Below are 27,850 nucleotides of genomic sequence, written 5' to 3' on the forward strand. Positions count from 1 at the left end.
CTATAAGGAATTTGCTGATTGGCTGCGGGTTGATGACATCATGCGTCTTCTTTTTAGGAGCATTTTTATCTAAGGAAAAACATACAGATGATTGGAGATTAGATTCACATTCATTGATGGAAGACAATGACATTATACCATTATACACCTTATACCAAAAGTTAGAATCCTACGAGCAAAATCTCCGGACTGGTCCGGTTTATTGTCCTGAAAAAGGGACTTCCAAGATACTTATGAACATATGCATAAAAAATCAGGCAATCAGATTCTCTCTGTTTTTGCTCAGCATCTTCTGTCCTCATATTGTTTCATAGAAAAATGATTTTGTAACTTCAGCTGCATCCCCCTCCTCTCCCTCCTTCTAGTTCATGTTTTATTCTATTCTTTTTTTGGAAATCGGATCTACAAAAGAACAGCAATGGGATATTTCAGTGTTACGTACTTGCTCAGAAATTTCTCCAGGAGGCACCAAGTGGGCCGGCTGATCATTCTCTAGGTTGCGAATGCTTGGGTCTCCTCCATAGAAGAGTAAAAGCTGGATCAGATGCTCAGTAGAACGAGTAGGTTGTAAGGCGGCTGCCATGTGCAAAGCCGTGTTTCCATGGGCCTGTAAGAAACAGGAGGTCAGAACCTTACAGACAAGTAGACATTGTATGGTTAGGATGAAGTAGGAGGTATCCCTTGTTCTGGAGACCAAAGCTATAAAGTAGGCGTGGTGAAATGACTATGGCCTCTCCATCATCTTGGTGGCCAATGGTAAACCACATCATGAAGGTGAACCTCAATGGATCATATGTTCTTGATGGCTAAGAATGAAGTAGGATGTATCACTTGTTCTGGAGACCAAAGCTATAAAGTAGCCTTGGTGCAATGACTATGGCCTCTCCTTCATCTTGGTGGCCAATGGTAAATCACATCATGAAGGTCAACCTCAACGGATCATATGTTCTTGAGGGCCAAGAATGAAGTAGGATGTATCACTTGTTCTGGAGACCAAAGCTATAAAGTAGCCATGGTGCAATGACTATGGCCTCTCCTTCAACTTGGTGGCCAATGGTAAACCACATCGTGAAGGTCAACCTCATAGGATCATATGTGCTTGAGGGCCAAGAATGAAGTAGGATGTATCACTTGTTCTGGAGACCAAAGCTATAAAGTAGCCATGGTGCAATGACTATGGCCTCTCCTTCAACTTGGTGGCCAATGGTAAACCACATCATGAAGGTCAACCTCAACGGATCATATGTTCTTGAGGGCCAAGGATGAAGTAGGATGCATCACTTGTTCTGGAGACGTGGCCAATGGTAAACCACATCATGAAGGTCAACCTCAATGGATCATATGTTCTTGAGGGCTAAGAATGAAGTAGGATGTATCACTTGTTCTGGAGACCAAAGCTATAAAGTAGGCATGGTGCAATGACTATGGCCTCTCCTTCAACTTGGTGGCCAATGGTAAACCACATCGTGAAGGTCAACCTCAACGGATCATATGTTCTTGAGGGCCAAGAATGAAGTAGGATGTATCACTCGTTCTGGAGACCAAAGCTATAAAGTAGTCATGGTGCAATGACTATGGCCTCTCCTTCAACTTTGTGGCCAATGGTAAACCACATCGTGAAGGTCAACCTCAACGGATCATATGTTCTTGAGGGGCAAGATCAAGGGATGAGGCTCTAGTATTGAGTTTGTTGGCTCACCTTCATGTTGATGAGTGCAGGGAGATTGGCATGAGACATCTCAAGGAAAAACTTCACCAGAGGGACATTCCCGTCTTGCACTGCCAGGTGGATCACCGTCTTATTACTCTTGATTTCCTGTTTTAGGATATTAATATAAATTTTTATGTAATGTTTCATTGATTTCGCCTCAATGGACAAGAAGTTCTCCAATCATTCCCGTAGATTACCAACTACTAAAGTTGTCCAAAAATGTTACAAAATTGTCCAAAAAGAATATTGGCATTATAACAGCAATTCATTATCAGGGATGGGATCAGAGATAACTCCTTACAGAACTCTGTCGCCTCGCCAGCACCCTGCTGACATATTGGTTGGCAATGAGTTACCAAAACAGTTGGATCCTTAAAAAAAAAAGCATCAAAAAGTTTCTGCTTTCTGAAAAGTTGAGTATCTGGTGAGTTTTCGGTACCTGACTGGTGCAGCTGGCGCCCATCTGGAGCAATAGTTCGATGCACTCGGAGGTCTCTCTCTCACGCTGATAAGCGGTCGGAGTATTCTGGATCTTTCTGCTTTTGAACGCATTGTTCTGTGAGATCACGGCACAGTGGAGAGGGGTGAGACCTGGAGGAGAAAAGAAAAATCACATCTTACAATAAAAACCTAACAGTCCAAGAAAATAAAAAAGGTTAGAATTATCGGGGGAATGAATCCTGCCTGAAAGTGTCTTCAAGAAGAGGAACATTGTGCTAAAAGGTCCAAGATTATTGACCAAAAAAGCTATTAATCTGTGAAACAGCCATCTTCATGAGCTGGTTCTTTACAGTAAGAGCGGTGAATATCTGAACAGTCAACCACAGGATCTGATTCTTAAATGTAAGAGTGTTAACTATATGAAAACCCAACCTCAGGAGCTGGTTCTTTACTGTAAGAGCAGGTACTATATGAACAACCGAATTCAGGAGCTGGCTCTTTACTGCTACAGTGGTGACAAGATGATCAGCCGGTTTAAGGAGCTGGTTCATTACCGTAAGAGCAGGTACTATGTAAGCTGGTGACCTCAGGATCTAGATATTTCCGGTAAGAGTGCTCACTCCATGAATAGCTGACTTCAGGAGTTGGTTCTTTATTTTAAGAGTGGTGACAACATGATGGAGCCGACTTCAGGAGCTGGTTCATTACTGTAAGAGCAGTGACTATATGAAGTGCCGACTTCTGGAACTGGTTCTTTACTGTAAAAGTGGTGACAATATAATGACTCGACCTCAGGATATTTACTGTAAGAACGGTGACTATATGAAGTGCCGACCTCTGGAACTGGTTCTTTACTGTAAAAGTGGTGACAATATAATGACTTCAGGAACTGCTTCTTTACAGTAAGCGGTGACTGTACGACAGTCCAGCTCAGGAACTAGTCACAGTTTATGGTGTCAAAAAAGGCTTAGATGTTTTATCGGAAAAATATAACAAATAGTTCTGAACATGTGGAAAACTCCTTGTTTTGAATGTTGATCGGCACTTGGGATCAGGAAGAAAAAAAGTCTTAAGGCCAACTGGGACACGCATTATGGATGTACCCATCTCCCATTCCCTTTACACTCTTCCATCCCTCGTGTATCTTTTTCCGCCTGCATTATGGAACTATTATATACTCTTGCTTCTGTATAAGCACCATATACTGTAAACCCAAGAAGGCACAAGTTGTTCTCACCATCATAATTTCTGGCCTCCACGTCAATGTTCCTCTGTTGCTGAAGAGCCAGGAACATCTGAGAAGGAAGATACTGAGGATCATTACATGGAAGACTGTTAGCCGGAGTATTACCACAGCAGCGCGTGTTACTTCATATAAGCAGCAGAATCCAACGTAAGGCAAACTGTGTTTAATATATGCAGCTTGAACTGGAACAAAATAAGAAAGCTTTGACAGTAACTACCGATATAATCTAGTCCATGTAACACATGTCTCTCTGTGAAGGAAACAGCAGCAGAATGATGCAATCAGTGAGAGTCCTCTGACCTTTTTGTACAAACTTTAACAATCACAGCATAGCTGACAAATGAACACTCATAGACATTCAATGCAGACTACAACAGGAATGGAGTTGTTGCATTTAAACTTATTCCAACACCCCCACTCAACAACTGCTTATCCTGTTAGTCCCATTGCAGTTCTGAATTCTTCAAACTTGGCTCTTGACAATGGCTTTGTCAAAACATCTGCTAACATCTTGTCAGATTCACAGTAAACAAACTTTAGAACTTCACGCTCTACTAAGTCACGCAAGTGATGATGTTTAACATCAATGTGCTTTGTTCTTGCACTTATCCTTTCACTGCTGGCGAGCTTGATACATCCTTGGTTGTCCTCATAGATAACAGTTGGTTCAGCTAGTGGTTTGCCGAATTCTTCCAAAAGTTGCTTCAACCAAATTAACTCTTGACTTGCATGAGCAGCTGATGTATATTCTGCTTCTGTAGAAGACAATGCAACTGACACTTGTTTTCTACTGGACCATGAGATTGAAGTGTGTCCTAACTTGAACAAGTAACCACTTGTTGATCTTCGATCACTTGAGTCTCCAGCCCAATCTGCATCTACATATCCTCTGAGAATTAGATCTCCTGATGCAGAAATCTTTAGACTTAACTCTTGGGTTGCCTTAAGATACTGAAGAAGTCTCTTAATTGCATTCCAATCTCTTTGGCGTGGCTTGCTTACACGTCGGCAGAGAATTCCCACTGTGGCTGAGATATCTGGACGGGTTGTGGTTGCTATGTATAGAAGTGCCCCCACTGCTTGTCTGTAACTGTCATTTGTGGGTAGCAGATCTTCTTCTCCTTCCAATTTTAGGTAAGATGGATCCATTGGAGTTGATATGCCTTTGGCTTCTGACATTCCAAACTGGTTTAGAACTGTGGAGATTTTAGAATTTTGATTAAGAAGAAAACTTCCATCTTCCTCTCTCTGGATTTGGATTCCCAAATAGTATGTCACATCTCCAAGGTCCTTGGTCTCGAAATGCTTGTTCAGAATTTGACCTAGTTTTGAAATTTCTCTCTCTTCTTGATGCGCTATTATTACATCATCCACATATAGAATAACATACATCCAATCTTGTGATACACCTTTTGTATACAAACATGGATCCGCTTGAGACCTTTTAAATCCTTCGTCGATTAACACTTTGTTCATCTTAGTGTTCCATGCTCTTGCTGATTGCTTAAGGCCGTAGAGAGATTTTTGCATTCTGCAAACAAGGTTCTCTTTACCCCTTTTAACATAGCCTTCTGGTTGAGTCATGTACAGCTCTTCTTCAATGTCTCCATGTAGAAAGGCTGTTTTGATGTCAAAATGTCTTACTTTCATCTGCTGAACAGCAGCTATGGATAATAAAGTTCTGAATGTAGTTTGCTTGGCAACTGGAGCAAAAGTAGCATCATAATCTTCACCATATTTTTGTGAATATCCTTTTGCGACCAATCTTGCTTTAAAACGGTGAACATTACCTTCGGAGTCATATTTGTTCTTAAAGACCCACTTACATCCAATTGCTTTCTTGCCTTGAGGTAGCTCTGTGAGCTCCCATGTTTTGAGCTTATGAAGGGATTCCATTTCTTCATCAGCAGCTTTTATCCATTTTTGCTTCTTATGAATAGGCAGTTTTTGCATTTCCTGCCATGACTGTGGCTCTTCTTCTGGAATTGATCTGACCATATAAGAAAGGCGTTTAGCTGGAATTCCTTTATTTGATCTTTCTGATCTTCTGATCTCCTGAGGTTGGCTTGGTTCTTCTGTTTCTTTTTCAGTACTTTCAGAGCATATCCAGACTTCAGTATTTTCTTTGAGATTCTCTTCAATGTCTGGAATCACTGACTGAAATTCTTGTTCCTTAGGTTGAATTATTTGCGTAACCTCATGAAATTTGAGCGATACTGAGTTTTCATCAATCACTACATCTCTGCTGATTGTTACTGTGTTGGTCTGTGGGTGCAGGATTCTGTATCCTTTCTGAGTTTCACTGTACCCCACAAGAACTCCTTCCTTTGCATGAGATTCCCACTTAGAACGTTTTTCTTTGGGAACATGCACAAAAGTTTTGCTTCCGAATATCCTGAGATGCTTCAGGTTGGGCTTCTCACAGTTCCATAGCTCATATGGAGTTTTACTTGTAGCTTTACTTGGCAGTCGATTTTGAAGATAGGTAGCAGTCATGATGGCTTCTCCCCAATATGTTGTAGGTAGGTTTCCATCAAATAGCATACTTCTTCCACTTTCACAAAGAGTTCGGTTCTTTCTCTCTGCTGTGCCATTCTGCTCTGGGTTGTATGGAACGGTTGTCTGGAACACGATTCCATTCTTTTTCAGGATGGTTTGCACTTTACCACTTGTATATTCAGTTCCATTATCTGCTCGCAGTACCTTTGGTATTCTTCCAAATTTGTTAAGAACTGCAGCAAGATATTCTTCAAGTTTCTGTGGAACTTCATCTTTACTTTGAAGTAGGTAAGTAACAGTATATCTGGAATAATCATCAATGAATGTGAGAAAATATCTCTTCTTGCTGGGAGTAAGAACACTCATTGGACCACACACATCTGTATGTATCAAATCCAGTATCTGTGCAGATTTAGTAGTGCTTACTTTAGGAAACGATTTTCTGGACATTTTCCCTTTTAGGCAACTTGTGCACTTCATTGTTTGATTACACTGGTTGATTGCAATACCATTTGCAAGTTGAGCTAGTTTCTTTACTGCTTCTGGATCTCTGTGGCCTAGGCGTCTGTGCCACACATGAATACAGTCCTTATGAAAATCTTGTCTAGCACTGTAAACAGTTTCATTGCATTTCAGCTGATAAAGTTCATCTTTGATTTTTCCTTCGGCAAGGGTATGACCCTTCTTTGAAATGATGCATCTGTCATCCTTAAATGTAACTATATTTCCCTGTTGTGCAAGCTTCTTTACAGATAAAAGGTTACTTTCAAGTTTGGGAACATACAGCACGTCTTTAACTGGGATTTTTCTGACTTGTGCTGAGGATTGAACTTGACAATGGAGATAACCATCTCCTATTCCTTCTGATGTCATATAGTGACCATTAGCTAAAATTACCTTTTCAGACTTGCTTTCATCTAGATTAATGAAGAAATCTTTATCACGTGTCATGTGAGCAGTCGCTCCAGAGTCAATACACCAAACATGGTTTGCATATGGGCTTGTGCTGACCCCAAATGCAGTCGCAATACATGCATCTTCCTTCTTTACAGCTGTTTTAACCTTTTGATGACTGTCCTGCTTTTTAAACTGATTCATTCTTGCTTTCCACACTCTGCAGTCTGCTTTAAGGTGACCAGGCTTTTTACAGACAAAACATTCACGAGTTTCCTTTAAATGACTCTGAGCTTTAGAAAAGTACTGTGTCTTTAATGCTGCTTCTGCTTTGCATATATTATTGCTAATAGTCTCTGACTTTCTCTTGTATTCATCTGCAAGTTTCCCTTTCACATATTCTAGTGTGAGTTCATCATCTGGTCTGGCATCTAATGCAGTCACAAGCGTGTCATAACTTTCTGGAAGACCACTTAATAGTAATGCAGCAACATGAAAATCTTTAATTTCTTCACCAATACCCCTTAGGCGCTCCACAATCTCTAGGGTGTTTCTGATATAGTCCTGCATATGCTGGCCATCACTTAATTTAGACTGATACAGCTTTCTCATAAGATATAGCTTATTGCTGAGATTTGACCTTTCATGCACTTTCTGTAATTCTTCCCACATTTTCTTTGCAGTATCACATTTGCATACATGTACAATCTGGTTATCATCTATGCTGAGGGAAATAGTGCTTTGTGCTTTCTGATCAGTCTCTAGCCAATCACCCGGTACTGGGTCAGGCACAGGCTGTTCAATACATTTCCATGTACCCTCTCTTATAAGTAACATCTTTACCTTGAATTTCCAGGAGCTGTAATTGTGATTTGTGAGACTTGGCACTGTGTACTTCACTGCATTCCTTTCTGTAGACATTCTTGTCTCTTGTACCTTTTTTTTTTTGTTACTGGCCCTTTAAGCTGCGCTGTCCGGTGCTCTGTACACTGCGGTACCTTTGCGTTCCGGTGTCCTTGTATTCCGGGGGTTCCTCTGTGCTGTCTGCGCTTGGCTCGCTGCTTATTCCGGTGACTGGGCTTTTTACCATTTACTTTCCGGTGGCTGGGCCCATAACCTGTTAGCCGGAGTATTACCACAGCAGCGCGTGTTACTTCATATAAGCAGCAGAATCCAACGTAAGGCAAACTGTGTTTAATATATGCAGCTTGAACTGGAACAAAATAAGAAAGCTTTGACAGTAACTACCGATATAATCTAGTCCATGTAACACATGTCTCTCTGTGAAGGAAACAGCAGCAGAATGATGCAATCAGTGAGAGTCCTCTGACCTTTTTGTACAAACTTTAACAATCACAGCATAGCTGACAAATGAACACTCATAGACATTCAATGCAGACTACAACAGGAATGGAGTTGTTGCATTTAAACTTATTCCAACAAAGACCATGGGACAAGAGTCTACATAGCGTATAAATTAACATAAGCCCTGGTGTCGTCTCCTCTGATATTTTCGATATCTGATTTTAGGAAAGTTTGGAGATAACCAATATGGCAGCCAATGCTTAATTTTGATGGTTGTCACCAGTCTTTTCTAGAGAATGAGGATGCACAGAGTGGAGACCACACGACCAAAGAGATGTCGACTCATGGATTCCTTAACGAGAGAATTTCAGGAAACGGGTTTACCCTGAGGACATCAGACAGTCCATATGTCCCCGCGACATGAAGAGCGGTCTGCCCTTTCCTGTCGGAAGCATTGACATCTGCACCAAGTGTCAGGAGGTCGTAGACAATCTCGGGCTGGTTGGCCGCCACTGCCACCAGCAGGGGAGACTGAGGAGGAAAGAAAAGATGACTTTAGGTCATTGGGCAACCATGATTGAACATTTCTAGGAGCCTACAAAAGTTCTCCATAAAACTTTCTAACTCGATCGCTGCCAGAATGTAGTCTATTTGCTATTTCTAGATGAAAAATGTCCAAAGCATTCATCCAAATAGAAGACACATAGGAAAAATCCACTGGTTGGATTCATCTTTGAAATTAGATGGATTATTTTGCTTTCCCGAACAATGGATGAGAGTACAATGGGTACACCCCGACCTAAACCCAGGGAGACAGGGTTGAGATGATAAAAAGCCAAGCCACTGTAAGGGGGTTACCTTCTCTGCTCCGTGCCTGGAACCACTTAGCTGTGCAGCAGGTTTCCCTGGGGGCAGATATACGGACAGGAAGGAAGCCGACTGAGGGAGAAAAAGGGTGCGCGTTCCAGGGCTAGAGCAGCGTGTACTGGAGAGAGAGCAGCGTGTGCAGCAGAGAGAGCAGCGGGCGCAGCAGGGAGAGCAGCGGATACAGCGGCCAGAACAGCACGCAGCTGCGCTCCAGGGAAGAGAGAGCGAGCTCCCGGTCGGAGGACTGATATAGGGAGATTGTCCAGAAAGACTGCATCTTGTGAGTACATGAAAACGGACTCTGGAGAGGTGCGCCCTGATGCCTGTGCAGAGACAGTGACCCGTGCAGAGACAGTGATCCATGCAGAGACAGTGACTCGTGCAGAGACAGTGGCCCATGCAGAGACAGTGACCCGTGCAGAGACAGTGGCCCCTAGTACCCACGGTATTAGTGCAGAGCCCCTGATTCCTGTTGAGAGACCCAATAATAGACTGAGCATCGTTATCCCGGGATAGGCTGCACTATTGAAGCAAAAGACTCAGAGCACAGGGGACCCCGTTTCCTAGCATCTCTGCCCACCACAGTAACCACTTAAACCCCAGATTGCGGGTTGCTAGAGACTACACAGCCCACGGATAACAGAGGGACGACAAGTGCCGCTGTTTCTCGGCGCCTATCAGACTGATAAGTGTTTTCCCAAGAATTTCCGTTTACTACCGTTATACTGTTTGACTGTCTGGGAACTTAAAATGCTTCTCATATATTTGCACAGTTATTTTATCAGAATATATATTATACTGTTTTCTCCCTGCGAGGCGAATATTGCTCCTGTTAATAAACCCCCCTCAACAGTTGGTCTTTCTGTTCCGTGGTGACATACTCTACCCTGCACTCTATTACACCACAATTAATATTTAGAATCTACTGACCTTCCCGTTATGTTCCTTGGCATCCAGTTGACCATATTGTAAGAAGCGCTCGGCCACGGCGTAGGATTGATAGCGCAAACCTCTCGCTGTGTAGAGGTGAAGGATTCTGGAGATCATTATGAAATAAAATTAAAAATTTGGAAGAAAACAAACTTCATATCTTGAATTTGCAAGTTTTTTGCCCATTGACAAATGGATCCAATAGGAACATTATAAAATAATGATGGGAAATATCTCATGAGGCTTAGACACCAGCCAGGACCCAAGGAGACATCTCATCTCACAACTTACGTGTCTCCGTCCTCATCACGATGCAGAAGTTGCTCTGGACCAATGCTCTGGATGTGGCTTCTGGCTTCCTCCAGCTCTAGAGGCATCAGATCTGGAACCACAAATCCCGACATCCTCAGAAAAGTGTCAGCTCTGGTGGTAGAACAAGTCCCTGAACTGTGTCCCATCCAGGATGGATTGTGGGCAAAAGTGGCCATGTACGAGCCTGGAGAGGCAACCTTAGCAAGAAAACCAGAATATTACATATATTTATCTATTACAAGTAAAATGTCACCATTGCTGGGAAGGGTTTCATATTAGGACACTAAGTATATGGGAGAACACCAAGTGTATACATCTAGATCTACCAAACTATGAGGAGGGCTCCGGAGGGCCGGCTGAGCCAGATGTGTCCTCCCTGTCGCTACAGCAGCACCTCTCACCCCTACGTCCATGTCTGCGGCAGGAGTGTCGGTCTTCCCTGTCTCATATCCATCTTCGTGGCTGTACATCGGGCCAGGCCTGGAGACATACAGGTCCTCCAGCGGAGAGTAGGTGTAGTGAGGAGCTGCTCTGTGGAACACAATGGAGTCATCATTCTGATGGCTGGAGCCGTCATGGAGGAAAGACGGAGGACCGACCGAGCCTGAAATAAGAGCATGCAAAGCGTTCGGGTCTACGGTGACACCATAAGAAATACATGATGATAAAGATAATGGAGAGAAGGGATGTCAATAAGAGAAAGTAAAAAAGAATGTAACCTAGGAGACACACCTAACTGTACTGATTGTGTGTTACATCCTGTACTATACTCCAGAGCTGCACTCACTATTCTGGTGGTGCAGTCACTGTGTACATACATTACATTACTGATCCTGAGTTACATCCTGTATTATACCCCAGAGCTGCACTCACTATTCTGCTGGTGCAGTCACTGTGTACATACATTACTGATCCTGAGTTACATCCTGTATTATACTCCAGAGCTGCACTCACTATTCTGCTGGAGCAGTCACTGTGTACATACATTACTGATCCTGAATTACATCCTGTATTATACTCCAGAGCTGCACTCACTATTCTGCTGGTGCAGTCACTCTGTACATACATTACATTACTGATCGTGTGTTACATCCTGTATTATACCCCAGAGCTGCACTCACTATTCTGCTGGTGCAGTCACTGGGTACATACATTACATTACTGATCCTGAATTACATCCTGTATTATACTCCAGAGCTGCACTCACTATTCTGCTGGTGCAGTCACTGTGTACATACATTACATTACTGATCCTGAGTTACCTCCTGTATTATACTCCAGAGCTGCACTCACTATTCTGCTGGTGCAGTCACTGTGTACATACATTACATTACTGATCCTGAGTTACATCCTGTATTATACCCCAGAGCTGCACTCACTATTCTGCTGGTGCAGTCACTGTGTACATACATTACTGATCCTGAGTTACATCCTGTATTATACTCCAGAGCTGCACTCACTATTCTGCTGGAGCAGTCACTGTGTACATACATTACTGATCCTGAATTACATCCTGTATTATACTAGAGCTGCACTCACTATTCTGCTGGTGCAGTCACTCTGTACATACATTACATTACTGATCGTGTGTTACATCCTGTATTATACCCCAGAGCTGCACTCACTATTCTGCTGGTGCAGTCACTGGGTACAGTGACTAGAACTAGAAGCAGAAGAACTAGAAGCAGAAATATCTACAGGTAACTTTGACATAGTGGGAATAACCGAGACATGGTTAGATGAAAGCTATGACTGGGCAGTTAACTTACAGGGTTACAGTCTGTTTAGAAAGGATCGTAAAAATCGGAGAGGAGGAGGGGTTTGTCTCTATGTAAAGTCTTGTCTAAAGTCCACTTTAAGGGAGGATATTAGCGAAGGGAATGAGGATGTCGAGTCCATATGGGTTGAAATTCATGGAGGGAAAAATGGTAACAAAATTCTCATTGGGGTCTGTTACAAACCCCCAAATATAACAGAAACCATGGAAAGTCTACTTCTAAAGCAGATAGATGAAGCTGCAACCCATAATGAGGTCCTGGTTATGGGGGACTTTAACTACCCGGATATTAACTGGGAAACAGAAACCTGTGAAACCCATAAAGGCAACAGGTTTCTGCTAATAACCAAGAAAAATTATCTTTCACAATTGGTGCAGAATCCAACCAGAGGAGCAGCACTTTTAGACCTAATACTATCTAATAGACCTGACAGAATAACAAATCTGCAGGTGGTTGGGCATTTAGGAAATAGCGACCACAATATTGTACAGTTTCACCTGTCTTTCACTAGGGGGACTTGTCAGGGAGTCACAAAAACACTGAACTTTAGGAAGGCAAAGTTTGAACAGCTTAGAGATGCCCTTAATCTGGTAGACTGGGACAATATCCTCAGAAATGAGAATACAGATAATAAATGGGAAATGTTTAAGAACATCCTAAATAGGCAGTGTAAGCGGTTTATACCTTGTGGGAATAAAAGGACTAGAAATAGGAAAAACCCAATGTGGCTAAACAAAGAAGTAAGACAGGCAATTAACAGTAAAAAGAAAGCATTTGCACTGCTAAAGCAGGATGGCACCATTGAAGCTCTAAAAAACTATAGGGAGAAAAATACTTTATCTAAAAAACTAATTAAAGCTGCCAAAAAGGAAACAGAGAAGCACATTGCTAAGGAGAGTAAAACTAATCCCAAACTGTTCTTCAACTATATCAATAGTAAAAGAATAAAAACTGAAAATGTAGGCCCCTTAAAAAATAGTGAGGAAAGAATGGTTGTAGATGACGAGGAAAAAGCTAACATATTAAACACCTTCTTCTCCACGGTATTCACGGTGGAAAATGAAATGCTAGGTGAAATCCCAAGAAACAATGAAAACCCTATATTAAGGGTCACCAATCTAACCCAAGAAGAGGTGCGAAACCGGCTAAATAAGATTAAAATAGATAAATCTCCGGGTCCGGATGGCATACACCCACGAGTACTAAGAGAACTAAGTAATGTAATAGATAAACCATTATTTCTTATTTTTAGTGACTCTATAGCGACAGGGTCTGTTCCGCAGGACTGGCGCATAGCAAATGTGGTGCCAATATTCAAAAAGGGCTCTAAAAGTGAACCTGGAAATTATAGGCCAGTAAGTCTAACCTCTATTGTTGGTAAAATATTTGAAGGGTTTCTGAGGGATGTTATTCTGGATTATCTCAATGAGAATAACTGTTTAACTCCATATCAGCATGGGTTTATGAGAAATCGCTCCTGTCAAACCAATCTAATCAGTTTTTATGAAGAGGTAAGCTATAGGCTGGACCACGGTGAGTCATTGGACGTGGTATATCTCGATTTTTCCAAAGCGTTTGATACCGTGCCGCACAAGAGGTTGGTACACAAAATGAGAATGCTTGGTCTGGGGGAAAATGTGTGTAAATGGGTTAGTAACTGGCTTAGTGATAGAAAGCAGAGGGTGGTTATAAATGGTATAGTCTCTAACTGGGTCGCTGTGACCAGTGGGGTACCGCAGGGGTCAGTATTGGGACCTGTTCTCTTCAACATATTCATTAATGATCTGGTAGAAGGTTTACACAGTAAAATATCGATATTTGCAGATGATACAAAACTATGTAAAGCAGTTAATACAAGAGAAGATAGTATTCTGCTACAGATGGATCTGGATAAGTTGGAAACTTGGGCTGAAAGGTGGCAGATGAGGTTTAACAATGATAAATGTAAGGTTATACACATGGGAAGAAGGAATCAATATCACCATTACACACTGAACGGGAAACCACTGGGTAAATCTGACAGGGAGAAGGACTTGGGGATCCTAGTTAATGATAAACTTACCTGGAGCAGCCAGTGCCAGGCAGCAGCTGCCAAGGCAAACAGGATCATGGGGTGCATTAAAAGAGGTCTGGATACACATGATGAGAGCATTATACTGCCTCTGTACAAATCCCTAGTTAGACCGCACATGGAGTACTGTGTCCAGTTTTGGGCACCGGTGCTCAGGAAGGATATAATGGAACTAGAGAGAGTACAAAGGAGGGCAACAAAATTAATAAAGGGGATGGGAGAACTACAATACCCAGATAGATTAGCGAAATTAGGATTATTTAGTCTAGAAAAAAGACGACTGAGGGGCGATCTAATAACCATGTATAAGTATATAAGGGGACAATACAAATATCTCGCTGAGGATCTGTTTATACCAAGGAAGGTGACGGGCACAAGGGGGCATTCTTTGCGTCTGGAGGAGAGAAGGTTTTTCCACCAACATAGAAGAGGATTCTTTACTGTTAGGGCAGTGAGAATCTGGAATTGCTTGCCTGAGGAGGTGGTGATGGCGAACTCAGTCGAGGGGTTCAAGAGAGGCCTGGATGTCTTCCTGGAGCAGAACAATATTGTATCATACAATTAGGTTCTGTAGAAGGACGTAGATCTGGGGATTTATTATGATGGAATATAGGCTGAACTGGATGGACAAATGTCTTTTTTCGGCCTTACTAACTATGTTACTATGTTACTATGTTACTATGTTACATACATTACATTACTGATCCTGAATTACATCCTGTATTATACTCCAGAGCTGCACTCACTATTCTGCTGGTGCAGTCACTGTGTACATACATTACATTACTGATCCTGAGTTACCTCCTGTATTATACTCCAGAGCTGCACTCACTATTCTGCTGGAGCAGTCATTGTGTACATACATTACTGATCCTGAATTACATCCTGTATTATACTAGAGCTGCACTCACTATTCTGCTGGTGCAGTCACTGTGTACATACATTACATTACTGATCCTGAGTTACATCCTGTATTATACTCCAGAGCTGCACTCACTATTCTGCTGGTGCAGTCACTGTGTACATACATTACATTACTGATCCTGAGTTACCTCCTGTATTATACTCCAGAGCTGCACTCACTATTCTGCTGGAGCAGTCACTGTGTACATACATTACTGATCCTGAATTACATCCTGTATTATACTAGAGCTGCACTCACTATTCTGCTGGTGCAGTCACTGTGTACATACATTACTGATCCTGAGTTACATCCTGTATTATACTCCAGAGCTGCACTCACTATTCTGCTGGTGCAGTCACTGTGTACATACATTACATTACTGATCCTGAGTTACCTCCTGTATTATACTCCAGAGCTGCACTCACTATTCTGCTGGAGCAGTCACTGTGTACATACATTACTGATCCTGAATTACATCCTGTATTATACTAGAGCTGCACTCACTATTCTGCTGGTGCAGTCACTGTGTACATACATTACATTACTGATCCTGAGTTACATCCTGTGTTATACTCCAGAGCTGCACTCACTATTCTGCTGGTGCAGTCACTGTGTACATACATTACATTACTGATCCTGAGTTACATCCTGTATTATACTCCAGAGCTGCACTCACTATTCTGCTGGTGCAGTCACTGTGTACATACATTACATTACCGATCCTGAGTTACATCCTGTATTATACTCCAGAGCTGCACTTACTATTCTGCTGGTGCAGTCACTGTGTACATACATTACTTTACTGATCCTGAGTTACATCCTGTATTATACCCCAGAGCTGCACTCACTATTCTGCTGGTGCAGTCACTGTGTACATACATTACTCGGACGCGTCCGCTCTTCGCCAGTCGTTACACTGGCTGCCCATTCATTACAGGATACAATTCAAAGTACTTGTTCTCACCCACAAAGCTCTCCACAGTGCGGCACCCCCTTACATCTCCTCCCTCATTTCTGTCTATCAGCCTAACAGACCACTGCGCTCTGCAAATGACTTTCGGCTAACCTCTGCACTAATCCGTACCTCCCACTCCCGACTCCAAGACTTCTCCCGTGCTGCGCCAATCCTCTGGAATGCTCTACCCCAAGATATTAGGACCATCCATAATTTGCATAGTTTTAGGCGCTCGCTCAAAACACATTTGTTCAGAGCGGCCTATCACGTTCACTAATCAAAGTTATGTTATGTTTGTGTGTAGCCCATTCACTATCCCCATCTATTCCCCAACCCCTGAAGATGGCCGGACCATGATTGTAAATACATCATTGTAAATACACACCTGTACTTTGTATCTCCCCCACCTCATTGTAGATTGTAAGCTCTCACGAGCAGGGGCGGCTTATTTTGCTTTAATTATTGTATTGTTAACGTTGTTACTTATGACTTTTGTGTTTGAAACTGTTAAACTGTAAAGCGCTGCGGAATATGTTGGCGCTATATAAATAAAGATTATTATTATTATTATTATTATTATTACTGATCCTGAGTTACATCCTGTATTATACTCCAGAGCTGCACTCACTATTCTGCTGGTGCAGTCACTGTGCACATACATTACATTACTGATCGTGTGTTACATCCTGTATTATACCCCAGAGCTGCACTCACTATTCTGCTGGTGCAGTCACTGGGTACATACATTACATTACTGATCCTGAATTACATCCTGTATTATACTCCAGAGCTGCACTCACTATTCTGCTGGTGCAGTCACTGTGTACATACATTACATTACTAATCCTGAGTTACATCCTGTATTATACTCCAGAGCTGAACTCACTATTCTGCTGTTGCAGTCATTGTGTACATACATTACTGATCCTGAGTTACATCCTGTATTATACTCCAGAGTTGCACTCACTATTCTGCTGGTGCAATCACTGTGTGCATACATTACATTACTGATCCTGAGTTACATCCTGTATTATACTCCAGAGCTGCACTCACTATTCTGCTGGTGCAGTCATTGTGTACATACATTACATTACTGATCCTGAGTTACATCCTGTATTATACTCCAGAGCTACACTCACTATTCTGCTGGTGCAGTCACTGTGTACATACATTACATTACTGATCCTGAGTTACATCCTGTATTATACCCCAGAGCTGCACTCACTATTCTGCTGGTGCCGTCACTGTGTACATACATTACTGATCCTGAGTTACATCCTGTATTATACTCCAGAGCTGCACTCACTATTCTGCTGGTGAAGTCACTGTGTACATACATTACATTACTGATCCTGAGTTACATCCTGTATTATACTCCAGAGCTGCACTCACTATTCTGCTGGTGAAGTCACTGTGTACATACATTACATTACTGATCCTGAGTTACATCCTGTATTATACTCCAGAGCTGCACTCACTATTCTGCTGGTGCAGTCACTGTGTACATACATTACATTACTGATCCTGAGTTACCTCCTGTATTATCCTCCAGAGCTGCACTCACTATTCTGCTGGTGCAGTCACTGTGTACATACATTATATTACTAATCCTGAGTTACCTCCTGTATTATACTCCAGAGCTGCACTCACTATTCTGCTGGTGCAGTCACTGTGTACACACATTACATTACTGATCCTGAGTTACATCCTGTATTATACTCCAGAGCTGAACTCACTATTCTGCTGGTGCAGTCATTGTGTACATACATTACATTACTGATCCTGAGTTACATCCTGTATTATACTCCAGAGCTGCACTCACTATTCTGCTGGTGCAGTCACTGTGAACATACATTACATTACTGATCCTCAGTTATATGGCGATGTTGGGGGGACTTCAGTTTTGAAGCTTCAGAATTGTGAGCGCAGCTCTTGAGTATTACAGTATATTTCAGGGTACAGAGATAATCTGAAGCTTCTGGTTCTAGATCACATTGTGTCATTTTCGTGGCATCATCTTTTTTGTCAGGGTGTCTGTCCTTCAGACTCAGCTACAACAAAAACTTCTGCAGATTTGGGCGCAGAATCAGCAGAAGATACGAAAGTGACAGCGACTCCTCTGTATAAAATATTAGTAACTTGTACAATTGTCTTTTTAAAAAAAATAAATCTGTGAATTATAGGAAGAGAGGACGCACCTGGATCCGGCTGATAATCCACCAGAGATGCAGATACCTAGAGAACGATAAGACAACATTGTAGCTGCTCGGCTGATACATAACAGACAGGGAGAGGACGATCCGATCAATAGTCCTGGACTGAAAAGTTTAAGCAGCAGCGATTGGAGCGAGCTCAGGTTGCTGCTGTTTCTGGCAGATATGTATCATTCACAAGGTAAAGAGTCTGGAACCGGGCGTGTGATGTGCATGTACAGAAAGGGGTTAATTGTGGATTTCATTAGAATCCATTTTCACTAGTTACCTGGCCGGGGTTGTGCTGTCGTTTCTGCTCGAGAAGCTGTTTAACCGTTTGTGGAGGGGAACAGTACGGCCTGCAGTCTATAATGGTGTGAAAATGCAAGAAAAATACATTACACGCTGTCAGATACTGGTGGGGAGAGCTGCCGGCCAGTCCGAGCATTGCGTTGCGATCCTCATCGGAGTTATATGGCCGACTGATTCTTCCCTTATAACTTTTATACCGGACAGTGACATATTTTTCGGTTTCCTGCTAAAGTGCTATGTCAGGTATTAGGCGTCAACCTTTACTCATATACCTGGTCAATATTTGTTACATACAATGAAATTTGCCCATAATTAGCTGATAGTTTTCTAAAAATTATTTTTTATATTTTTCACATACTGTATATGTGACCTCAAAATACTGTAAAAACACAAACAAGAAAATGGAAAATAAGCAGATACAACAAAATAAAAACAATATACAATAAAACTCTAAAATGCTGATATATAAGCTAATAATAAAAGCAAAAATAATCAAGATATTAACATTAATTTGATAGAATATCACAAATATGGTTGAAAAAAGGTAAAAAGTATAAAATAAGCTGATACAGAGAAACATAAAAAAAAAAACCCGCACAATAAAAATCTAAAATTCTGATGCTTAAATTTTTTTTAAAAAAGTAGCAAAATTATATAATCAATATATTAGCATTAATCTGGTAGAACTTAAAAAAAAGAGATAAAAAAGTAAAATATGCAGATGCAATAAAACAATATAAAAAATACAATCAATACACTGGTCAACAGCATTTTTGGTGCCAAAGATATTTCATCGAATTTAGGGTAACTTTGGGGTGCTGATTCTGAATATGCTATCAGTTTTGCCAGATTGGCTCAAGTTTTTGAGATTTTTGGTATCTTATTTATAGCACTTGTTGGTAAATGCGACGCATCATCTCATTAATTTCTTTGGATTAGTACTTGAACTGAGCAGTTCTCAATATAGTTTTGTGTTAATTAGTGTTCTAAAAGTTTGTTCATAGCTTGATTTTTGCACTAAAGGCCCCTTCACATTAAGCGACGCTGCAGCGATACCGACAACGATCCGGATCGCTGCAGCGTCGCTGTTTGGTCGCTGGAGAGCTGTCACACAGACCGCTCTCCAGCGACCAACTATGCCGGTAACCAGGGTAAACATCGGGTAACTAAGCGCAGGGCCGCGCTTAGTAACCCGATGTTTACCATGGTTACCATCCTAAAAGTAAAAAAAACAAACAGTACATACTTACCTACAGCCGTCTGTCCTCCAGCGCTGTGCTCTGCACTCCTCCTGTACTGTCTGTGTGAGCACAGCGGCCGGAAAGCAGAGCGGTGACGTCACCGCTCTGCTTTCCGGCTGACCGACGCTCACAGCCAGTACAGGAGGAGTGCAGAGCACAGCGCTGGAGGACAGACGGCTGTAGGTAAGTATGTACTGTTTGGTTTTTTTACTTTTAGGATGGTAACCAGGGTAAACATCGGGTTACTAAGCGCGGCCCTGCGCTTAGTTACCCGATGTTTACCCTGGTTACCAGCGAAGACATCGCTGAATCGGTGTCACACACGCCGATTCAGCGATGTCAGCGGGAGAGCCAGCGACCAAAGAAAGGTCTGGCCCTCTAGCCCCGACCAGCGATGTCACAGCAGGATTCTGATCGCTGCTGTGTGTCAAACTAAACGATATCGCTAGCCAGGACGCTGCAACGTCACGGATTGCTAGCGATATCGTTTAGTGTGAAGGTACCTTTACTTTATGTTGTTGTCTGTTTTCCAGTGAAAAGCATGAACTCATCAAGAAGAAGTTGTCTTAACGATCCAGACTCATTCTGTTACATTTGTGGTGAATACACACTGCCAAAACATAGAAGAAACATAACAGACTTCGTAAAAAAAAGTGTATTTTGCCTATTTTGGGGTTATGCTTGGGGACCAAGACAAGTTTTGGGCACCACACATAGTGTGCAAAGCATGTATCGAATTATTACGAAAATGGAGCAAAGGACAAAGAAAAAGCTTCAAATTTGGTGTTCCAATGGTGTGGAGAGAGCAAAAAAATCATCATGATGACTGTTATTTCTGTGCAGTGCAAGTGCAAGGATTCAATAAGCATAAGAAACGAAAATGGGAGTATCCTAACATGGAATCTGCAAGAAGGCCTGTCCCTCATTGTGAAGATGTGCCTGTACCTGTGGTTACCATGTTACCTGACCTTCCCCCACCTGATGATGATGAAGTGTGTATTCACCACAAATGTAACAGAATGAGTCTGGATCGTTAAGACAACTTCTTCTTGATGAGTTCATGCTTTTCACTGGAAAACAGACAACAACATAAAGTTAGTGCAAAAATCAAGCTATGAACAAACTTTTAGAACACTAATTAACACAAAACTATATTGAGAACTGCTCAGTTCAAGTACTAATCCAAAGAAATTAATGAGATGATGCGTCGCATTTACCAACAAGTGCTATAAATAAGATACCAAAAATCTCAAAAACTTGAGCCAATCTGGCAAAACTGATGACATATTCAGAATCAGCACCCCAAAAATACCCCAAATTCATTAAAATATTTTGGACACCAGAAAAAAATTTTTTTTTTGTTGACCTGTGTAATATTAAACATACGTAATACAATAATAAAAAAAAATGTAAAAATAAGTAACCAACATACTAGCATTAATTTGATAGAACTAAAAATTAGAAAAAAATAAAAAAGTAAAGCAAAAGTATAAAATGAGTAGCCACGAGAAAGCAATTTAAAAACAATTACAGAACTTCATAAATATGGTTAAAACAATAAATATAATAAAAACGTAAAATTATAAAATAAGCAAATGCAATAAAACAATGTAAAAAACAATACGCAATAAATATAAAAACACACACTTAAATCAATAATAAAAATGCAAAAAAAGAACAACATATCAACATTAATTTGATAGAATATCAAAAAGAGGGCCAAATCATAAAGAATAAAAAAATGGGATGGAAAAGTATAAAATAAAATGATAAAGTAATATAAAAACTGCACAATAAACATGAAAACATTGATAAAGAAATACTAGCATAAAACTGCAATCAAAATAATAAAAATAATCAATATTAACATTCATTTGACAGGAAATAATAAAACTTGCTGATCCTCAGTGATCTCAGTCTGATGCCAGTCATGGGATGATGCAAAAGTGAAAAATAGCTAATAATCGTATTAATCATTATTCAGATCTGCACCTGGGAATTCCCTGATATTACACCGTAATTCTTATGAAAAAAAAATAAAAAGTGTCCTCAGTTTGCCACAAATGTTATTACTCCTCCCTGTTCTTATTGTAAATCACATGAGCAGAAATGAAATTTACGTCGGGTTTGGTGCGGTTTTTCCTTTTCACGAGACGTAAAGTCCTCTGCATCATGGCTGCCGGAGATTACTATGATTGCTGCTGAGTTGGAGAGTCGCTGACAGAGGCCACCGAGGAAAGGCCACAGAAGTTCTCATGAATAGTAATACTGCGACCTCCGACCACGAGCATGCACAGAGTCCATGTCATGTGGTCACAAGCAGAGGTGTGACGAGGTCTGATGATTGAATTTGCTCAGTTACCATCTGCAGCCTGAATGTGTCCATGCCTCTTGAGAAATCCCTACTGACATTTCCTGACTGTCCATTCATGACCTCTCTGGTCTCCAAATTCTGCAAATCACCCCATCCACTAGCCTTGGTCTCTGAGGCATCGTTCCCAGGTCTGTGGGGGCTGAAATCCCTCCAAACTGTCTTCATACCCCTGGATATAAGGAGAGGGCCTGAGAAGGACACGGAGTGCAGTAAGATAGATCCTTTGTTGGAGGCCCCAGAGAGATTTGAAGAAACCCTGATTACCCTGGAAACTACTGCTGGAGGATTGAGACTCCTCTCCCAGGGTTTTTATCCCATTACTGGACTGTATCCGTGGTCCTGGACTATTTTATCCTCTGTGTGGTGGATTGTTTTATGGACCTTTTGGTTTCCATGTAATAAAGGTTCTTGGGCTCATTCACTCATCCCTGGCTCTATTGATTGCGTGATAGTGGAGTAGGACCACCTGACACTGGTATATATGTCCTCTATCCTGGTTTATATGTCACTGCTATACGCTGCCTACCGATGTCAACTGCCGGCTCCTGATTGGCCAGTGGTGTGTATTGTGGACCGGGGAGCCAGTGCCGCAATACATTTCACCTGAATGTGAGTCCTCGAATGCACATCCAGCTGAAATAACCGCTGGTGTTGCCGTCCCCAATCCTGCTCGGGCCTGGTCATGGTCGCACCCTATGCAACCATGATAGTTACGCCCCTGGACACAAAAACCCCCGCAGAGCCCCATGACTCTCAGCAGAGCTATGGCTCTAAATGGCAGCTATGCTGTTGTTACCCAACTTTCTCGCAAGTAGATAGAACTAATAAACTGGTGAATACAAAGGGCATGGGAACGTTTGCAAATTTGATAAATTTCCATTAAAACGTAGGCTTCATTTCTAATCCCCTCTTGTTTTGTGTATACAACTCCTATGCAGTGCTACAGTGACACTTGAAAGTTTGTGAACCCTTCATAATTTTCTATATTCCTGCAAAAATTTGACCTATATCTATATCAGATTTTCACACAAGTCCTAAAAGTAATGGAGCATTCAATTCCAGAAAATTCTAAAGGAAAATGTCTGAACGTCTGTCCGTGAACTGAATCTTAAGACAACGTGGTTCATGTAGCAAAAGAATGTGATACAAGAGTCGTGATACGAAAGGATAAAGCGGAAGGAGACTTTTACCAATCACAGACTCATGATATTGGAGCATTTCCCTTTAAACTTTATTTATTTTTTTTAATTAACTTCTTTGATTTGATTCTTCATCTACTTTTAGGATGTGAGTGAAAACCAGATAAAGTTTTAGGTCAAATATTGGAGAAGTTTTCAAAATTCTGAAGAGTTCAGAAACTTTCCAGCTCCGCAGCGCAGCACGCCATCATAGCGGATAGTAAAATAAGAGTCAGATGGAAGGTGGGAGCCAGGATCAGATCCAGAGCTCTGCAGACAGAAGGGAGGATGGCTTGTAATTATATGGTAGCAGAAGCAGATAAATAATCTGAGCGTCATCTGCAGCGAGCGGCGCTCACACCTGGGCTGGGGACATAGGCCGCAGGTGCCGGCTGTCTGTCAGGGACCCGGTTTCATTTCTCCCTGCGTTGTCGCTCATTGTGTGACTCTGTGGTGACGAAGGAGATGTCTGTGGGCGGCCGCAGCTGTCACCGGAGCATAGAGAGGAATCCCCACCAGTGACTCAATGTTTGGGAAATCCACACCAGACCATGAGATCACGAATGCTATGTATCTATCTATTATCTATCATCTATCTATCTATCTATTATCTATCATCTATCTATTATCTATCATCTAGCTATCTATTATCTATCATCTATCTATCTATCTATAATCTATCTATTATCTATCTATTATATATCATCTATCTATCTATTATCTATCTATCATCTATTATATATCATCTATCTATTATCTGTCTATTATCTATCTATTATCTATCTATTATCTATCTATTATCTATCATCTATCTATCTATTATCTATCTATTATCTATCTATTATCTATCATCTATCTATCTATTATCTATCTATTATCTATTATATATAATCTATCTATTATCTATCTGTTATCTATCACTATCTATTATCTATCACTATCTATTATCTATTTATTATCTATCACTATTATCTATCTGTTATCTATCTATTATCTATGACTATTTTTTATCTATCTATCATCTATCTATCTATCTATCTATCATCTATCACTATCTATCTATCTATTATCTATCACTATTTATTATCTATCTATCTATTATCTATCACTATCTATTATCTATCATCTGTCAATCATCTATCTACTTATCTATCAATTATTTATTATCTATTATCTCTCTAATAAGAAAAAAATCATAACAGCAGTAAAAACAAATTTTTTTTTTCACGAAAGTACGTGCCACAATTCACACTCACAAAAGTGATTATTAGTGATGAAAAAATCCACGTGCACCATAAACTACCCAGGATATTTCACGAGCTGACACACGTGACACCATACACTCAGCGGTGATGTCACAATGTTGCTGTATCATAAGTGTATCATTAATTAAAAGTATCACTTAATATCTGAGTATTATAAATATTTCTTCAGCGCTATTCTTCCATTTAGTTGGTGTAAAATCATTTCTATTGACAGCGTGGAATTTGTAATTATTGATTGACAAAATGTCATTCGAATAAGAAGTGAAAATAATACAATATATAATGCTAAAACAACAGAAAAATAACAATACATGTAATAACAATCACCCCACCATATAATCATTGCTATGTCCATCAGTATTAGGAAATCAGTTATATTTTCAGTATCATTTTTATTTACATTTCTATGAATTATTTTTATTGTTACAACTCTATATCTATTCTTCTTTTCCTGATTTTTCTTCCTAATAATGATATCACATGTTCTACATTTACTCTATGATTTGCCCCCGTCTGTCGCACATACCTCTAGAGGCGGAGGCTGGAGGAGAGCTCATCGCCTCCCCTCCTCGGGCGTCGTGTCCGTGCGGCTCCAGCGCAGCTCCGATATCTCGGGTTCTAGGTGAATGTTACAGAAAGTCGCCTGTTCTCTCTTTAATAAAGAGGAACTTACTAAACTCCACCCCGAGGAGGAAGAGACGGAAAGAAATAGAGTGAGACAACGCAAACGAGATGAAGCGATAATGGGGCTGTAGATACAGAGGAAAAGACAAGGGAAAGTAACCAAGTGGAAGAAAAAAAGATGAAGCGGTTAAAATGTGCCATGAGCAGCATCACTGCACAATCTAGCCACAAGATCGCCGCCAAACATCACATCATTATATGCTGAAATGTACAATAAAGTGATATCAGCCGGCACTAACCCCACGGCCACCTCACCGATATCGGAGCTGCAACCTCACCAATATCGGCGCTGCCACCTCACCACCATCCGAGCTGCCACCTCACCACCATCCGAGCTGCCACCTCACCACCATCCGAGCTGCAACCTCACCAATATCAGAGCTGCAACCTCACCAATATCGGAGCTGCAACCTCACCAATATCGGAGCTGCCACCTCACCAATATCAGAGCTGCAACCTCACCAATATCGGAGCTGCAACCTCACCAATATCAGAGCTACAACCTCACCAATATCGGAGCTGCAACCTCACCAATATCGGAGCTGCAACCTCACCAATATCGGAGCTGCCACCTCACCAATATCGGAGCTGCCACCTCACCAATATCGGAGCTGCCACCTCATCAATATCGGAGCTGCCACCTCATCAATATCGGAGCTGCCACCTCATCAATATCGGAACTGCCACCTCACCAATATCAGAGCTGCCACCTCACCACCATCCGAGCTGCAACCTCACCAATATCAGAGCTGCAACCTCACCAATATCGGAGCTGCCACCTCATCAATATCGGAGCTGCCACCTCATCAATATCGGAGCTGCAACCTCACCAATATCAGAGCTGCAACCTCACCACTATACCAGCTGTAAACCTCACCACCATCCGAGCTGCAACCTCTCCAATATCGGAGCTACAACCTCACCACCATCCGAGCTGCAACCTCACCACCATCCAAGCTGCAACCTCACCACCATCCGAGCTGCAGCCTCACCAATATCGGAGCTGCAACCTCACCACCATCCGAGCTGCAACCTCACCACCATCCGAGCTGCAACCTCATCAATATCGGAGCTGCCACCTCACCAATATCGGAGCTGCAACCTCACCAATATCAGAGCTGCCACCTCACCACCATCCGAGCTGCAACCTCACCAATATCAGAGCTGCAACCTCACCAATATCGGAGCTGCAACCTCACCAATATCGGAGCTGCAACCTCACCAATATCGGAGCTGCCACCTCACCAATATCGGAGCTGCCACCTCACCAATATCGGAGCTGCCACCTCATCAATATCGGAGCTGCCACCTCATCAATATCGGAGCTGCCACCTCATCAATATCGGAACTGCCACCTCACCAATATCAGAGCTGCCACCTCACCACCATCCGAGCTGCAACCTCACCAATATCAGAGCTGTAACCTCACCAATATCGGAGCTGCCACCTCATCAATATCGGAGCTGCCACCTCATCAATATCGGAGCTGCAACCTCACCAATATCAGAGCTGCAACCTCACCACTATACCAGCTGTAACCTCACCACCATCCGAGCTGCAACCTCACCAATATCGGAGCTACAACCTCACCACCATCCGAGCTGCAACCTCACCACCATCCGAGCTGCAACCTCACCACCATCCGAGCTGCAGCCTCACCAATATCGGAGCTGCAACCTCACCACCATCCGAGCTGCAACCTCACCACCATCCGAGCTGCAACCTCATCAATATCGGAGCTGCCACCTCACCAATATCGGAGCTGCAACCTCACCAATATCGGAGCTGCAACCTCACCAATATCGGAGCTGCAACCTCACCAATATCAGAGCTGCCACCTCATCAATATCAGAGCTGCCACCTCATCAATATCGGAGCTGCCACCTCATCAATATCGGAGCTGCAACCTCACCAATATCAGAGCTGCCACCTCACCACCATCCGAGCTGCAACCTCACCAATATCGGAGCTGCAACCTCATCAATATCGGAGCTGCCACCTCACCAATATCGGAGCTGCCACCTCATCAATATCGGAGCTGCCACCTCATCAATATCGGAGCTGCCACCTCATCAATATCGGAGCTGCCACCTCATCAATATCGGAGCTGCCACCTCATCAATATCGGAGCTGCAACCTCACCAATATCAGAGCTGCCACCTCACCACCATCCGAGCTGCAACCTCACCAATATCAGAGCTGCAACCTCACCAATATCGGAGCTGCCACCTCATCAATATCGGAGCTGCAACCTCACCAATATCGGAGCTGCCACCTCACCACTATACAAGCTGTAACCTCACCACCATCCGAGCTGCAACCTCACCAATATCGGAGCTACAACCTCACCACCATCCGAGCTGCAACCTCACCACCATCCAAGCTGCAACCTCACCACCATCCGAGCTGCAGCCTCACCAATATCGGAGCTGCAACCTCACCACCATCCGAGCTGCAACCTCACCAATATCGGAGCCACAACCTCACCACCATGCGAGCTGGCTGCAACCTCACCACCATCCAAGCTGCAACCTCACCACCATCCGAGCTGCAGCCTCACCAATATCGGAGCTGCAACCTCACCACCATCGAAGCTGCAACCTCACCAATATCGGAGCCACAACCTCACCACCATGCGAGCTGGCTGCAACCTCACCACCATCTGAGCTGCAACCTCACCACCATCCGAGC

At 42.2% G+C, this 27,850-nt stretch overlaps 1 protein-coding gene across 1 annotated transcript; it reads right to left on the reverse strand.

Annotated features, from left to right (window-relative positions):
• Positions 1–25,032, reverse strand: NFKBID (NFKB inhibitor delta). Its single transcript, XM_069741202.1, has 12 exons — positions 25,002–25,032; positions 18,395–18,471; positions 18,112–18,148; positions 10,607–10,809; positions 10,185–10,402; positions 9,894–9,999; positions 8,481–8,627; positions 3,390–3,447; positions 2,151–2,302; positions 1,700–1,816; positions 443–607; positions 1–69 (listed from the first exon to the last, which is right to left on the reverse strand). Exons 1-12 carry the CDS (start codon positions 25,030–25,032, stop codon positions 1–3), a joined length of 1,380 nt encoding a protein of 459 aa, XP_069597303.1.
• Between the last annotated feature and the right edge of the window lie 2,818 nt (positions 25,033–27,850).

This window comes from Ranitomeya imitator, chromosome 10 (genome assembly GCF_032444005.1).
Source record: "Ranitomeya imitator isolate aRanImi1 chromosome 10, aRanImi1.pri, whole genome shotgun sequence".
In the NCBI taxonomy this organism is placed as follows: Eukaryota; Metazoa; Chordata; class Amphibia; order Anura; family Dendrobatidae; genus Ranitomeya; species Ranitomeya imitator.

Excerpts from the sequence above, each read along its gene's own strand:
- NFKBID (XM_069741202.1), bottom strand. The coding sequence starts at position 25,032 with ATGAGCTCTCCTCCAGCCTCCGCCTCTAGAG. Across the intron at positions 8,628-9,893 it reads CCAAGGAACATAACGGGAAG|TCTCCCCTGCTGGTGGCAGT; the intron begins GTCAGTAGATTC and ends TTTCCTCCTCAG. Across the intron at positions 608-1,699 it reads CTGCACTCATCAACATGAAG|GCCCATGGAAACACGGCTTT; the intron begins GTGAGCCAACAA and ends TGTTTCTTACAG.